Here is a 17,869-nt window from a genome sequence, read left to right as displayed (position 1 = left end):
CCATCCAGATCTTTTCTGCAACATACACAGTTGGTTAAAAATCACTACAGAAAACAAATGTTCTTTAGGTTTTTTGTCAACAGTTGTGTGTCAGAACAAAAGTAGTAGCAGTAAAGAGCTTGATTTAACAGGTATGTGAAGCCTGAATCAAGCTGATACTGAATTATTGAAGCCAAGAAGCACCTGTGAAAATATTGAGTGTGTGTGTTGTTCACACAAAAGGCTCTATTTGGAAACATTTGAAGACAGACAAAGAATTTGCTGTGACCCTTTTAAGAAGCATGGTGAAAAGACTGCTAAGAAATCTATGAAACCTATTTCTTTAACCATGCCAAGGAAATAAAAACCTTTGCACTTATCCCAGTTACCAAGCTGTGCATAACAAGCTGTAAGGACATTTTATCTCCTATGGGGGATAACCTTCCAGGGATGGATGAATGTGCAGTTGAAGAGCAAGAATATACACCAGATCCATCTACAGCTCTTCAAAAACTTAATGAAGGTTGTGAATTACTTGAAATTTCACCATTTACGGTTACCAAGAGAGCACAAGACAGCCATCCAGAATAGATTCGATCCAAGTCTTGTCACTCAGCTTTAAAATTCAAGCAAACAGCATCAGAAGTGCTACACGTTCCAATGAAAAATGTGTCTGAAGAAACTGGCAGTGCTGAATGTACAGACTGTATTATTTTAATACAAAAACTTAGAGAAATTCATCAGAAGTTCTGTTAAAGAAAAACTACAAATACTTAACCTTAGCACCAGCTGCACAGAGTAAAGAAAAAACCCAAATATTTTTTAAAACTACCGAATACATGGTAAGGAAATTGAGGGTATTGCTAAAAGAAGATGGTATTTTGTCAAAAGGGAGCTGTAAAGTGGGAAACATAACAGGTAAGGATGTGGAAAAACGTGTCCCAGAACTTTTCCTCTAAAGATGATATAAGTTGCATTTCTGCTAATAAAAGAGACAATCTGTCCCTTCAGAAAATGGCAAAAGAGTGTATAAGACAAAAAGGCTAGGCTTAATTTTACGTAATCTGATAGACGTATACTTAGGTTTCAGAGAAAAAATCCTGAAGATAAAATTGGTTTCATTCAGTGGTTTGAAAAAATGATTCACTGTTTTCCCCGAAAGGGTAGAACCAGTCTTATACCGTTTTTGCAACATGTCTGTGATGAGTTTTGGTAAACGTAAACAGATCTTTTGGACTTAAAATGTGACTGTCATATGGATGCTGTAAACTTGCTCTTGTTGCTAAACATTTAATAGTACTACCAACTCCATCACATGCATTTTTGCCATGACCAGTGGCAAAAAAATTCCATTTTGCAGACACTCCATGATCTTGCTTGTGATGGCACAAATTTAAAAAGTTCTTAAAGTTTTTACATAATGCAGAACTGCCATCACTGAAGTGTATAACATGCTGGATGTGTGGTAATTGTTCCAATACATAAGTGAGAGCAGTTTCATGGAAACATAGCATGTGTTTGTATCATGCAGCAAACAGCCACTTGTACAACTCAACATTGACTTAATGTAATCATCTGTTTTAAAGTACGCCACAAAAGGATGAAGGGTGACTTGAATGTTCTGCCAGTGAAATCCTTGTGTAGCATCCTCAAGCAAACAGGTGTAGTTCTCTGCAAAATCCACTATGATGATACATGTAGTATCAAGGAGGGCTTCTTTGCTTGATTTAAAGTAGTGACTGAGATTTTGATACATTATGATGTTGTGTTAAGTTTTGAAGTTTTTGCACGAAATACTCAACAAATTCATTGGTCGTCTTCATTAATGTCTCCAGTGTAGGTCTATCTATCAGTTTGCATTCATTGTTTGAATACAACATTTTCACATTCTTGTAAGGACTTCAGCTCCATTAAAAAATGGCGCAGTTCATAGTCGCCAGGAAACTGGAAACAGCGAAGCAGCATGCACTCCTTGTTTACCAGATTGCAGGCAAGTTTCTGTAGAAGTTCAGTATACGGTTCTTTCAGATATGCAGCATGCATTAACAGTTTTACGTTCTGGTGATATGTGCATACACATGCGTTATGCATTCCAGGACTGTTCACAGTAACACATTCATTTGGCCTGTTGTTGTTGTTTTTGTTGTGGCGGTCTTCAGTCCTGAGACTGGTTTGATGTAGCTCTCCATGCTTCTCTATCCTGTGCAAGCTGCTTCATCTCCCAGTACCTACTGCAACCTACATCCTTCTGAATCTGCTTAGTGTATTCATCTCTAGGTCTCCCTCTACGATTTTTACCCTCCACGCTACTCTCCAATACTAAATTGGTGATCCCTTGATGCCTCAGAACATGTCCTACCAACTGATCCCTTCTTCTAGTCAAGTTGTGCCACAAACTCCTCTTCTCCCCAATTCTATTCAATACCTCCTCATTAGTTATGTGATCCACTCATCTAATCTTCAGCATTCTTCTGTAGCACCGCATTTCGAAAGCATCTATTCTCTTCTTGTCTAAGCTATTTATCGTCCATGTTTCACTCCCATACATGGCTACACTCCATACAAATACTTTCAGAAACGACTTCCTGACATTTAAATCTGTACTCGATGTTACCAAATTTCTATTCATCAGAAACACTTTCCTAGCCATTGCCAGTCTACATTTTATATTCTCAGTTATTTAGCACCCCAAATAGCAAAACTCCTTTACTACTTTAAGCATCTCGTTTCCTAATCTAATTGCCGCAGCACCACCCAATTTAATTCGACTACATTTCATTATCCTCGTTTTGCTTTTGATGATGTTCATCTTATATCCTCCTTTCAAGACACTGTCCATTCCGTTCAGCTGCTCTTCCAGATCCTTTGCTGTCTCTAACAGAATTACAATGTCACCAGCAAACCTCAAAGTTTTTATTTCCTCTCCATGGATTTTAATTCCTACTCCGGATTTTTCTTTTGTTTCCTTTACTGCTTCCTCTATACACAGATTGAATAACATCGGGGATAGGCTATAACCCTGTCTCACTCCCTTCCCAACCTCTGCTTCCCTTTCATGCCTCTCGACTCATAACTGCCATCTGGTTTCTGTACAAATTATAAATAGCCTTTCGCTCCCTGTATTTTACCCCTGCCACCTTCAGGATTTGAAAGAGAGTATTCCAGTAAACATTGTCAAAAGCTTTCTCTAAGTCTAGAAACGCTATCAACATAGGTTTGCCTTTTCTTAATCTAGCTTCTAAGATAAGTCGTAGGGTCAGTATTGCCTCATGTGTTCCAACATTTCTACAAAATCCAAACTTATCTTCCCCGAGGTAGGTTTCTAACAGTTTTTCCATTCGTCTGTAAAGGATTCACGTTAGTATTTTGCAGTTGTGACTTATAAAACTGATTGTTCGGTAATTTTCACATCTGTCAACACCTACTTTCTTTGGGATTGGAATTATTATATTCTTCTTGAAGACTGAGGGTATTTCGCCTATCTCATACATTTTGCTCACCAGATGGTAGAGTTTTGTCAGGACTGGCTCTCCCAAGGCTGTCAGTAGTTCTAATGGAATGTTGTCCAATCCCGGGGCCTTGTTACGACTTAGGTCTGTTGGTGCTCTGTGAAACTCTTCACGCAGTATCATATTTCCCATTTCATCGTGTGGTCAGAGTCCACATCTACCCCTGGAAACGTATTACAATTTAAAACCTGGTTCCTAAATCTCTGCCTTACCATTATATAATCTATCTAGTATCTCCAGGATTCTTCCATGTATGCAACCTTCTTTCATGAAGCTTGGCTGGTTGGTTTGGGGAATTAAAGGGATCAGACTGCTATGGTCATCATTCCCTTTTTCCAACAAACTAAAACCACCCAAATAGAAGAAAAACGAACAACAGGAAAGACGGCAGACGACACGGGACAAGAAATACTCAGACAAAGAACAGACAAAACAAAGTAAAACCACACAGTGTGTGGCGGTGTTTGGCCGACCATAGGAATAAAAAAGGAAAAGCCAACCACCGAGAACACATTAAAAAAACTCAGTTTAAAATCGTAGTCCAAAGGCCAGAATCAACACAAAACAATAAAATAAATCAGAAACACTCAGATTAAATGATAAAAAACCCCTGCCTGAATAAAATGTAAAACTAAGTCAGCCGTAGCAGAGTCATCTGTTAAAAGCGCAGGGAGTGTGTCAGGCAGTTTGAATGACTGCCTGAGCACAGCTTAAAGTGGACAGTCCAATAAAATGTGGACCAACGTCAAAACGGAGCGGCTGTGACATAAAGGTGGGTCCTCACGTTGCAATAGGTGGCCGTACATCATCCATGTGTGCCCAATGCGTAGCCGGCAGAGGACAACAGACTCCTTGCGAGAGACCCGCAAGGAGGAGCGCCACACGCCAGTAGCCTCCTTGATGGCCCAAAGTTTGTTTCGTGAAGGCAGGGCGCGCCATTCAGTGTCCCAAAGATACAGAATTTTGCTGCGTAGGAATGCTCGCAAATCTGTCTCCGGGAGGCCAATGTCCAGAGATGGTGTAATGGTGGTCTCTTTCGCCAGGCAGTCAACATTCTCATTGCCAGGTATCCCAACATGGCCAGGAGTCCAAACAAAGACCACATAGTGGCTGCAACGGGCAAGAGTATGCAGGGACTTCTGGATAGCCATCACAAGACGAGAACGAGGGAAACACTGGTCAAGAGCTCGTAAACCGCTCAGGGATACGCTACAGATCATGAAGGACTCAACTGAGCGAGCAAATATACTCTAGGGTACGAAAGATGGCGACCAGCTCAGCAGTGTAAACGCTGCAGCCAGCCGGAAATGAACGTTGTTCGGAATGGTCCCCTAGAGTTAGTGCATAACCGACACAACCAGCAACCGTCAGTGTAAAAATGCCAGAGCCCTGATACGTGGCCAGGATGGAATAAAAGCGGCGGCGGAAGGCCTCTGGAGGGACTGAGTCCTTCGGCCCCTGTGCCAAGTCGAGTCGAAGGCAAGGGCGAGGGACACACCATGGGGGTGTTCGCAAAGTGGCCCCAAAAAGGAGGTGGAACAGTGAAAACCCTAAGCCCAGAGAGAAGCTCTCTGACACGGACCGCGATCGTACAACCTGACCGGGGTTGGGGACATGTGTTAGCTATTATTAAGTTATGCTCTGATAAAGCATGTTTCATCTTCTACTAAATTCATTCAAGTTCCTCTTGGAATCCAAAACACTGCCTCTAACACAATTAAAGAAGAAACATTTGTCGCAGCTATCTACGATAACCAGTGGTGGCTTGGAAAAATTCTAGAGATAAGTGAAGAACACAGAGATGCAAAAGTCAAGTTCATGAGACCAAGTGGCCCTTTCTCAAGTTATTCATGGTCCCTTCACACTGATGTTTGTTGGATACCTTATGAAAACATTTTAATGACTTTTCGTGCTCCTTGTGCAAGCACAAGTACTGGTCGTTTATATACTTTTGAATCAGACATAATATTGTCCATTGAAAACTTATTTGAAAGAATGAATGCTTTTTAGAATTTTATGAATGTGTTTTATGAGAACTGATCATCATTTGTGACCACTAGGTAAGTCACAAAATGAAATGTGTAGATTATTATTTATGTTCTTTCTGTTTTAAATGATTAAACAGAGCAAACACCCTTCTGATTTTTTTATGTTGAGATGTATGACAATAGGAATTCTTTGAGACAAAATTTTAAATGGTGAAACTTGTGATTTTGACCAAAAAAATTCATGAAAAAAATGACTTTAATTACAGATTTGCACATATTTATATGCACAGTTACAGCATTTTTATAGTTTAGTGATATAGTTGGTCCTTTTATCTTTCTAATGACACCAAATTGAATAAAATTGATTTATAAATAAGGTAGTTATAGTAGTTAAAAACTTTCAACCTACCTTTCGTACTGACGTCGGATGGAGAAAATGCTAGACATTTCCAAATGGCACCCTGACAACAGTTTTGATTTAAAAAATCTGAAAAAATATTTTATCACTTTCTATTTATGTACTTTCTTACACCAAATTTTCACAAATATGTGACATGATGGCAACAAGATTTCTGTATTTTGGATGATTTTAAATGAAATGAGCCAGCAGTATAAGGCCCTAAAAAATAATGGCAGCATGGAGGTGCATTGAAAATGGACCCATATTCCGCTGGTCTCAAATTGAATCTGACAGTTTTTATTATTTTCTAAAATTGTTAAGTAATCTCTGCGGAAGGCAGTATCAAAAGTCTTGATGTCTAGGAAATGAAATAAAGTCTGAATAACTTGAAAAACATCGCGACATACTTCAGTCTGTTTTTCCGCTGTAACTACAGAATCGATATAAACTTTACAATTTAACTGTGCATTATCAAATCAGTGGAATTGTGGTAGTAAAATTGTTGCATAAGAGCTTCAGCAAGCATAAATAGCCTGTAGGTTTTATACCACTGTCACATTTTGTAAACCTTGGTGAAGTTTATAGTAGCCTTCCTGACATCTCTTAATGTGGATTCATGTTATAGAGAACTATTAGTATCTCTTATTGTGTGATGTTACTGATGTGCTAGTTTAATTATGGTTTAAGGTAAAGTGTACTTTGTGCTAGCGTAATTTGCAGTTACTTTGGAACATCAGTGTACACAACAAAAATTGTATAAATATGTTGGTCTGGTTCATATTGCCGTAACCACTGCTGGCTTGTTTTAAAGTTAGAAAACCAGCATCCCCGTCACCCAAGGGGCCACACCCGATAGCTGTGCAACAGCAGCCAGTGGTGAGTTGATGCAGGTTCCCAAACCTGATAAGGGTTTCTTTATACAGGATCCCAAGCTGATGAAACATTTCTGCAAGTGTCGGAGGTCAGTGCTAGGAGAGGTCTCTTTTTTTTTAGTATCCTAAACATATGTTTACTCCAAGTTACTCTTTTTCCCCCTGTAGAATGTCGTGGGGAAATCTATACTGCCGGCAAGATGGTGTCACTGGTGGGGTTGTTAGGGAAGACATTTTGATAAGACTGAGCCCAAAAAATAGCCTCATACTTTTAGAACCGCAAAAAGAGGAAACTAAGCTTTTTATGGGAGTCCTCATCCAGTTTTATTTTTTATGACAAGAATTTTGTACAGCTGAATGCTGTAGCGATGTGAAAAAAAAGACTGCTTACTTGCAGTTTTTCTGACTTAAGCTAATTCTCTAGTCAATAGGAATTTTGATATTATAGTCCACAGAGAGTACTAAACAGTTGTGGAACATAACAAAAATGTTGGATTCGAGCACCAGCAGAATATGAGGCCATTTTCAGTGCAACTCCAGTCTGTCATTAGTTTTTAGGTCTTATATGCTCACAGTGCTAAACCAAATATAATTTTTAGGTGGTTCAGAACATTGTCTTTCTAATGAAAATGGTTTAAAATAATTTGTGGAAGATACTTTTTTGTAAAAGTGGACCAAAAATAGCAATTTGTGGTGTTTTTAGAAAAATCATCAACTTTGTCTTTAATTCATAAACTGTTTGAAAGCATTAAGAGGATTAAATTTTACATTGTAATATCTTATATTGGTAAGTTATTCTGTGCAAAGTTTCAGGTGTATCTCACAATTTTTCTGAAGATATTAAATGCTAAACTTCACTCTTTTTTCGAGGATCTACCTTTTTAGCCGATTTTGCTTCAAATTATCCATAAGCAAATCACTAAAGAAATATTTTCTTATTATTTTGCTTAAGAGTATGCAAAACATTTTACAAAATGATATAGTTTTGTTCCTTTCAAGAAAATATTGCTGGAGATGATGTGTGTCAAACTTGCCGAAAAGTCAATGGGTGCACTGTTGATAGCTGCACTGTGGAGTCTAACAAATGACTAAATTTCTGCAGGTATTAAATTGGGAGAAGTAAAACTCTACCAATGTTCATTGGGAACGTGTGCGAATGTCCACACAAAATTTCAGCAAAATCTGTGATGTCCATGCAAGAACTTATTCCGAAATTAGATCACTTGGCATGGAATGACCCAATATGAGATAGCATGGGTATCCTAATATGCAACAGTACCATATATTAGGACATGCTGTCTCATACTGGATAATTTCAGCTTGCTGCAATTATAGATTGATTCATTGTCATATTGAATGATGGTGATCGACTGATCTGGCCTTGTAAAATCAACCAAAACGGTCTTGGTGTGCTGTTACTGTGAATAGCTGAAAGTAAGGGGAAACTGCAGCCATAATTTTTCCCAAAGGCGTGCAGTTTTACTGTATGGTTAAACGTTGATGGATCGCCCTTGGGTAAAATATACTGGAGATAAAATAGACCCTCATCCAGATCTCCGGGCAGGGACTACTCACGAGGATGACGTTGTCAGGAGAAACAAAACTGGCCTTGTATGGATTGGAGCATGAAATGTCAGATCCCTAAATCCTGCAGGTAAGTTAGAAAATTTAAAAAGGAAAATGGATAGGTTAAAGTAAGAAATAGTGGGAATTCGTGAAGTTTAATGACGAAGGAAAAGACTTCTGGTCAGGTGAGTACAAGGTTATAAATACAAAATCAAATAGGAGTAATGCAAGAGTAGGTTTAATAATGAATAAAAAGAAGTGTGGATAAGCTATTACGAAAAGCATAGTGAACACATTATTGTAGTCAAGATAGACATGAAGCCCATGCCTACCACAGTAGTAAAAGTTTATATGCCAACTAGCTCCGCAGGTGAAGAAGAAATGTATGAAGCAATAAAAGAAATTATTCAGATAATTAAGGGACACGAAAATTTAGTAGTCATGGGGTACTGGAATTTGAGTGTTGGAAAAGGAAGAAAAGGAAAAGTAGTAGGTGGATATGGACTGTGGGGGTAAGGAATGAAAGAGGAAGACGTATGGTAGAATTTTGCACTGTACATAACTTAACCGTAACTAACACTTGGTTTAAGAGTTGTGAAAGAAAGTTGTATATGTGGAAGAAAGCTGGAGACACTGGAAGATTTAAGGTAAGATAGAGATTTAGAAATCAGGTTTTAAATTTTAGTACCTTTCCAGGTACAGATGTAGACTCTGACCGCAATGTTTACTTATGGACTGTGGATCAAATCTGAAGAAACTGCAAAAAGGTAGGAATTTAAGGAGATGGGACTTGAATAAATTGAAAGAACCAGAGGTTGTAGAGAGTTACAGATAGAGCATTAGGGAACGGTTGACAAGAACAGGGGAAAGAAATACACAAGAAGAAGAATGGGTAGCTTTGATAGAGAGATAGTGAAGGCAGCAGAGAATCTACATCTACATCTACATGACTACTCTGCAATTCACATTTAAGTGCTTGGCAGAGGGTTCATCGAACCACAATCATACTATCTCTCTACTATTCCACTCCCGAACAGCGAGCGGGAAAGACGAACACCTAAACCTTTCTGTTCGAGCTCTGATTTCTCTTATTTTATTTTGATGATCATTCCTACCTATGTAGGTTGGGCTCAACAAAATATTTTCGCATTTGGAAGAGAAAGTTGGTGACTGAAATTTCGTAAAAAGGTCTCGCCGCGACGAAAAACGTCTATGCTATAATGACTTCCATCCCAACTCGTGTATCATATCTGCCACACTCTCTCCCCTGTAACGCGATAATACAAAACGAGCTGCCCTTTTTTGCACCCTTTCGATGTCCTCCGTCAATCCCACCTGGTAAGGATCCCACACCGCGCAGCAATATTCTAACAGAGGACGAACGAGTGTAGTGTAAGCTGTCTCTTTAGTGGACTTGTTGCATCTTCTAAGTGTCCTGCCAATGAAACGCAACCTTTGGCTCGCCTTCCCGACAATATAATCTATGTGGTCCTTCCAACTGAAGTTGTTCGTAATTTTAACACCCAGGTACTTAGTTGAATTGACAGCCTTGAGAATTGTACAATTTATCGAGTAATCGAATTCCAATGGATTTATTTTGGAACTCATGTGGATCATCTCACACTTTTCGTTATTTAGCGTCAACTGCCACCTGACACACCATACAGCAATCTTTTCTAAATGTAGGTAAAAAGACACGGGCTAGTAGAAATCCTTGCATAACAGAACAGATAGTGAATTTAATTGATGAAAGGAGAATATTTAAAAATGCAGTAAATGAAGTAGGTGAAAAAAATGAAATTGTGACAGGAAGGTCACAATGGCTAAGCAGGGATGGCTAGAGGACAAATGTAAGGAGGAAGAAACATGTATCACTAGGGGGAGAGATATATATTGCCTGCAGGAAAAGTAGAGAGACTTTTGGAGAAAAGAGAACCACCTGTATGACTATCAAGAGCTCAGATGGAAAACCAGTCCTAAGCAAAGAAGGGAAAGCAGAAAGGTGGAAGGAGTATATAGAGGGTCTATGTAAGGGCGATGTACTAGAGGACAGTATTATGAAAATGGAAGAGGATGTATTCTTGTATTTGAGAGGAGTAATATTGCTTATTGATAGCTGTAGAGTATAAATTTGCGGGGTCGTTAGTCAGTTGTTTGTTTTTGGACGGCCAGTGGGCTTTTGACACAGCTCAGTGAGCGGTGAGTAGCCGCTAGTGAAGTATCAATGCAGTAGCAAGTCGCATATTTACCTTTCATATTTGTTTTGTAGTTTGATTCTTAATTTCTTTCCAAATGTGTGTGCGCTTGCATATTTAATTACGTAAAATCCTTGCATATTCTCGTATTTGAGAGGTGTAATATTGCTTATTGATAGCTGTAGAGTATAAATTCACGGAGTCCTTAGATATTAGCAGTAGGATGGATAGGGTGTGTGCGGGCGCAGGAGGAACTGGCCGCGGTTCGCGAGCAGCTGAGTGTGCTGTTGGCCGAGGTCAGCCGCCTTCAGGCTGCTGCCTCGAGGTGCAGCGACGGCGGAGGGTCTGGCGTGTTGCTAGAGACACACCAGGTGTCGCTTGCTGTGTCTGCTGACTGAGCCGCCGAAGCACCTTCTAGTGTACCTGGCGCATTGGGGCCACCCTCACCTCAGGGTGAGTGGTAGACTGCAACGCATTCGCGTCGCTTGAGGCGGAGGGCCAACGTGTAGACTGGCCTCGCCCGTTCATCCTTTCAGTGGGCTGGTGGCCGCTCCTTCAGCAGTGCCCAAGCAGGCACACGGGGGCAAAGACTTGCTGGTTGTTGGGAGCTCCAATGTTAGGCGGATGATGGAGCCCCTCAGGGAAGTAGCATACAGGGCTGGAAAGAAATCCAACGTGCACTCGATTTGTGTGCCGGGGGGCCTCATCCAAGATGTGGAGGCAGCCTTGCCTGTGGCTACCGAGCATCTGCAAGTAGTTGCTCACGTCGGCACCAATGATGCCTGTCGCTTGGGTTCTGAGGCAATCCTCAGTTCGTACAGGCGGCTGGCAGATTTTGTGAAGTCTGCTGGCCTCGCAAGCGGGGTGCTAGCAGAGCTCTCTATTTGCACCATCGTTCCCAGAGTGGATCGGGGTCCTTTGGTTTGGAACAAAGTGGGCAGTCGAAACCAGAGGCTACGTCGGCTGACTGTCTTTTCTGCAGATTTATAGACTTGCGCTATTGGGTGGGGAATTATAGGATGCCCCTAGAGAGGTCAGGGGTGCACTACACAAAGGAAGCGGCTACTCGGGTAGCGAAGTACTTGTGGCATGGACATGGGGGTTTGTTAGGCTAGGCAGTAGTGCGAGGTGTCCTGAAGAACACTCACCAGTCGACATGCAGGCAGGGAAATCTGGACGTGCTCAGTGTAAAGACACCTCAGTGTAAAGACACTTCAGTTATCAAGATATTAGCAGTACATTTTAAGTGTTTGGAATAAAGTTCCTGAATTTACTGCCCGCCAGGAAGCGTGTGGCGTGCAAATTATTTCGGGACTGAGACCTGGCTGAACCCTGAGATAGGAAGTTCTGAAATATTTAGTGAGGGTTGGAACGTGTATTGGAAAGACAGATTAGACACTGTAGCAGGTGGTGTCTTCATTGCAGTTGACAAAAATACAGTGTCTACTGAGGTTGAAGTAGAGTGCGATTGTGAAGTTATCTGAACACGTTTAACAGGGCTAGGGGAAATAAAAGTTAATTTTGGGGTGTTATTACCGGCCACCAGGTTCCGCCGTGACAGTTCTAGAATCATTCAAAGGGGGTCTACATTCTGTATTGCAGAAGTACCCAGATCATGCTATATTAGTCGGAGGCGACTTCAACCTACCTAGTATAGACTGGGATGTCTATGGATTCATTACAGGTGGTACAGACAAGCTGTCGTTTGAATTACTTTTGAACACATTATCCGAAAACTGTATTGAGCAGCTAAATTGACAGCCAACGCGTAATGGAAATATTTTAGATGTGGTAGCCACGAACAGACCAGACCTCATTGACAGTGTCAGTGTTGAGACAGGGATTAGTGATTATGTTGTTGTCATTACGACTATGGTTACGAGAGTTAAAAAGTCAGTCAAGAAAGCTAGGAGAGTATTCTTACTGGAAAGAACAGATAAGCGGTTGTTAGCATCCCACTTAGTAAATGAATCAACTTCATTTACTTCCGGTGCGATGGACGTGGAAAAATTATGGGCAAATTTTAAACACATTGTAAATCACACATTGGACAAGTATGTGCCGAAAAAGTGGGTTACGGATGGAAAAGACCCACCGTGGTTTAACAGCGCAATTCAGAGACTGCTCAGGAAGCAAAGGCAGTTGCACTCGCAGTACAAGAATGATCGGGAGAATAAGGACAGGCGAAAGATAGTAGTGATTTGTGTTGCTGTAAAAAGAGCGATGCGTGAAGCATTCAACCACTATCACAGTCATACCTTAGCAAAAGATCTTGCTGAAAACCCAAGGAAATTCTGGTCTTACGTAAAATTGGTAAGCTGGTCGAAGGCTTCCATCCAGTCACTCACTGATCAGTCTGTTCTTGCAATGGAAGATAGCAAAACGAAAGCTGAAATTTTAAATTTAGTATTTGAGAAATCTTTTTCGCAGGGGGATCATACAAACATACCACCGTTTGAGTCTCGTACAGTTTCCTGTGTGGAGGACATAGTGATATTCATCCCTGGGGTTGTGAAGCAGCTGAATGGGTTGAAAATAAATAAATCGCCAGGTCCTGATGGGATTCCAGTTTGGTTTTGCAGGGAGTACTCTACTGCATTGGCTCCTTACTTAGCTAGCATTTATCGCAAATCTCTTGAACAATGTAAATTCCGGAGTGACTGGAAAAAAGCGCATGTGACGCCTGTATATAAGAAGGGTAGAAGGACGGATCCTCAAAATTACAGACCAATATCCTTAACATTGGTTTGTTGCAGGATTCTTGAACATATTCTCAGTTCAAATATAATGAATTTCCTTGAGACAGAGAAGTTGCTGGCGATGCATCAGCACGGCTTTAGAAAGCATTGCTCCTGCGAAACGCGACTCGGCCTTTTTTCACATGATATCTTGCTAACCATGGATGAAGGGTATCAGACGGATGCCATATTCCTTGACTTCCGGAAAGCATTTGACTCGGTGCCCCACTGCAGACTCCTAACTAAGGTACAAGCATATGGGATTGTTTCCGAAGTATGTGAGTGGCTCACAGACTTCTTAAGTAATAGAACCCAGTATCTTGTCCTCGATGGTGAGTGTTCATCGGAGCTGAGGGTATCATCTGGAGTGCCCCAGGGAAGTGTGGTAGGTCCGCTGTTGTTTTCTATCTACATAAATGATCTTTTGGATAGGGTGGATAGCAATGTGCAGCAGTTTGCTGATGAGGGTGTGGTGTACGAGAAGGTGTAGTCGTTGAGTGACTGCAGGAGGATACAAGATGACATGGACAGGATTTGTGATTGGTGTAAAGAATGGCAGCTAGCTCTACATCTACATACATACTCTGCATGGCGGAGGGTACCTCATACCACAACTGGCATCTTCTCTTCCTGTTCCACTCCCAAACAGAACGAGGGAAAAATGACTGCCTAAATGCCTCTATATGAGCCCTAATTTCTCGTATCTTATCTTTGTAGTCTTTCCGCGAAATGTAAGTTGGCGGCAGTAAAATTGTACTGCAGTCGGCCTCAATTGCTGGTTCTCTAAATTTCCTCAGTAGCGATTCACGAAAAGAACACCTCCTTTCCTCTAGAGACTCCCACCCGAGTTCCTGAAGCATTTCCTTATTACTCGTGTGATGATCAAATCTACCAGTAACAAATCTAGCAGCCTGCCTCTAAATTGCTTCTATGTCCTCCCTCAATTCAACCTCATAGGGATCCCAAACGCTCGAGCAGTACTCAAGAATAGGTCGTAATAGTGTTTTATAAGCGGTCTCCTTTACAGATGAACCACATCTTCCCAAAATTCTACCAATGAACCGAAGATGACTGACCGCCTTCCCCACAACTGTCATGACATGCTTGTCCCACTTCATGTCGCTCTGCAATGTTACGTCCAAATATTTAATCGATGTGACTGTGTCAAGCGCTACACTACTAATGGAGTATTCAAACATTATGGTATTCTTTTTCTTATTCATCTGCATTAATTTACATTTGTCTATATTTAGAGTCAGCTGCCATTCTTTAAACCAATCACAAATCCTGTTCAAGTCAACTTGTATTCTCCTACAGTCACTCGATGACGACACCTTCCCGTACACCACAACATTATCAGCAAACAGCCACACATTGCTATCCACCCCATCCAAAAGACCATTTATGTAGATACAAAACAACAACGGACCTACCACACTTCCCTGGGGCACTCCAGATGGTACCCTCGCCTCCAATGACGCTGATGACCTCACTGCCCGGTCTCCTCCCCCAAAACGACCCAACCCATTTAAGGTAATAGATGAGTTTTGTTACTTGGGGAGCAAAATAACTGATGATGGTCGAAGTAGAGTGGATAAAATATTTAGACTGGCTACGGCAAGGAAAACCGTTCTGAAGAAGAGAAATTTATTAACATTCAGTATAGATTTAAGTGTCGGTAAGTCTTTTCTAAAAGCATTTGTATGGAGTGTAGGCATGTATGGAAGTGAAGCATGGTTTATAAGCAGTGTGGACAAGAAGAGTATAAAAGCTTTTGAAATGTGGTGCTACAGAAGAATGCTGAAGATTAGATGGGTAGGTCACATAACTAATGAGGTGGTACTGAACAGAATTGGGGAGTAGAGGAATTTGTGGCACAGTTTGACTAGAATTAGGGATCTGTTGGCAGGACAAATTCGGAGGCATCAAGGAATCACCAACTTAGTATTGGAAGGAAGCGTGGAGGGCAAAATTCATAGGGGGAGACCCAGGAGATAAATACACTAAGCAGATTCAGAAGGACGTAGCTTGCAGTATTATACGGAGATGAAGTGGCGTGCACAAGATAAAGTAGCATGGAGAGCTGCATCAAACCGGTCTCTGGACCAAAGACAACAACAACAACAACACAGAGAAGGGAAGCATGAATGGTCACAGGTTTGTTTGACCCATTGGAGAGAGTCACAGAGATGCTGAAGAAACTGAACTGACAGAGTCTTGAAGATAGGCATGAACTATCTCATGAAAGCGCGTTTACAAAAATTCAGGAATTGGATTTAAAAGACGAGTCTAGGAATATACTACAATGCATATGTATCACCCCATAGGGATCGTGAAGACAAAATTAGATTAATTATGGTATGTAAGGAAGCATTTACACTGTCTTCCTTTCTGAAATCTGCTACAATGGGCAGTACGTTCTGCCATGCTCTTCACTGTTGTTTATGGAGTATCCTATATGTAACTTTGGGAACATTTTGCAGTATTATGTTTGTGCCTCAAATACAAATACTGTGGGAAAAAGCTTTGGATTGCCCTTGCTTGTTGGTTTGCACTTATGTTTAAGGTGTAAAGTCATTCCCAGGCAAATACCAATCAATTGTGGTATATGAGCTGTGACAATAAAGTAATGAGATTGATTTTCTTTGCAAGATGTGGCAACCTTGCAGGCTTACTTAGGCACAATATTTTTTATCTTGGTCTATAAGGTGCGTCTAATCCAAGCAGTATACCGATGCAACTGCTCAGTCGTGAGTTGTGCTGTAATAAGTTAACATGTATTTGTGTCTCTCATGACGCAAATGGAACCGCATAATATTGCGCAGTGGTATGCCATTTCTTTTTGCGTTAAATTGGGTGAAAACGCGACGACAACTTGCAGTAAGCTTCAGAAGGCTTTCGGAGAGGTGGTTATGTCAAGAGCTCAAGTTTTTTGTTGGCCTAAAATGTTTAGTGAAGGCAGAACCAATGTTGAAGATGGAGACCGCAGTGGACGACCATCAAACTCACAGACAGATGTCAACTGGGCCAGGATGTGTGAACTCGTACAATCTGATCGAAAATTATTCGTGAAAATGATTGCAGCCCATACTGCTCTCAGTACAGCAATTTTTAACCTCCAAACAAATTTCAGTACTACCACAGTCACCTTATACACCAGATATTGCTCCGTGCGATTTTTTTCTGTTTCCAAGAGTCAAAACGGCGGCCAAGGGACACCATTTTTCAAACAGCACAAGATATCCAAAAAGCTATGACGAGAATATTACAGAAGATGAGTTCCAGAAATGTTACCATCAATGGCAGATGTGCTGGAAAAAGTTTGTGCAACCAGAAGGGAACTACTTTAAATGAGACAACACTAAACTTGACTAAAATGGTAAGCAGCATTTTTTTTTCCACATCAGTCTCATTACATTATTGTCACTCCTTGTATGCCCCATGTTCATCATTTTTTCATTTGCCATGATGAGCATGAAAAATTTCTTCTTTGTACTTTGATTTGTGTAAATTGAGGTTTGTGCATACAGTAAGGGTGTTTGTCAGTTTTGCTAATCACAGAGGTGATGTGCGAATTGCTTTCATTCCACCCAGATTGTTTATCTCTGCTATTGGAACATGGTTTTACTTGAAAGATGCTGTGGGTTTACGTTTTTCTAATATTTTCATTATACTTATGACCTAACTGATTACAATATCATATTATAGTATTACAGTGTGGGGTATTATCATGTTTTAAGTTAAAAGCTAGTGTGTGTGTGTGTGTGTGTGGGGGGGGGGGGGGGGGAGAGAGAGAGAGAGAGAGAGAGAGAGAGAGAGAGAGAGAGAGAGAGAATCAGTGTATTCTTTTAAATAAGCTACATCATTTAAAAATATTTATTTGGCAATAAATACCTTTTTTGTTTTTAGCAATGTGAAATAGATGCCTGCAAAGAAAGAATACGTCTTTTGGAATTACTGAATAAAGAGACTGCACTCAACATTGTAAAAGGTAACCACCATAATCTTGTCCTTAGGAACAAATATATTTTGTATTCTAAAATTCAGTGAATTGTTGCCTATTGCATGTATTGTGGTTAAAATTGTATTACATCATTGGGAAAATTCAGTGGAAAGAATTTAAATTTCAGAGAGATAGAATAGATGACCAGTACTTTTCTGAAAAGAGCAAAATACCTAGCACTGCTGATAGAAACATATTAGAAAGTTGTAATCTTAGCTTTCAGAGCATGTATGCTCCATCTTAAGGCTTGGTTTGCAAGCGTTGGAAATTAGGGACAAGTTTTAGGATGAGAAGGGTGCAACTATTTTGAGGACAATTGGTGGGCCCCTTATAGCCTCTTGTCTTAGAGTAGTCTGTGCCTTCACTCTTAATTCCTCCCCCCACCCGTGCCCTTTTCCAGCTCCCTGCAATTGATGTCTCTCTCTCTCTCTCTCTCTCTCTCTCTCTCTCTCTCTCTCTCTCTCTCTCTCTCTCTCTCTCTCTCTCTTTTACCGGGAGAAGGAAGTTTCGGAATCTACTTTAAGTGTATACATCAGCAGTATTAGGGTGCATCTTGTTCTTTTTCACATCTTAGTGTAAAAACCAGAAACACATTTTGAGTTGCCTTCATGTATTATCC

General features: G+C 40.6%; 1 protein-coding gene across 4 annotated transcripts in view; it reads left to right on the top strand.

The window, feature by feature from the left end:
- LOC126365869 (beclin 1-associated autophagy-related key regulator) overlaps positions 1–17,869 on the top strand; it is a 414,889-nt gene that overhangs the window by 7,067 nt on the left and 389,953 nt on the right. For 3 of the 4 annotated variants that reach the window (XM_050008555.1, XM_050008556.1, XM_050008557.1), the window contains exon 3: positions 17,157–17,238. In XM_050008555.1, coding sequence (XP_049864512.1) covers positions 17,157–17,238 — 82 coding nt within the window. Of the gene's footprint in view, positions 1–16,441; positions 16,627–17,156; positions 17,239–17,869 lie in introns of all 4 variants that reach the window. The other variant, XM_050008558.1, reaches the window with a different exon arrangement.

The sequence above is a fragment of the Schistocerca gregaria genome, chromosome 4, assembly GCF_023897955.1.
Source record: "Schistocerca gregaria isolate iqSchGreg1 chromosome 4, iqSchGreg1.2, whole genome shotgun sequence".
Taxonomy (NCBI): Eukaryota; Metazoa; Arthropoda; class Insecta; order Orthoptera; family Acrididae; genus Schistocerca; species Schistocerca gregaria.
This window is presented reverse-complemented; position numbering and strand designations above follow the sequence as displayed.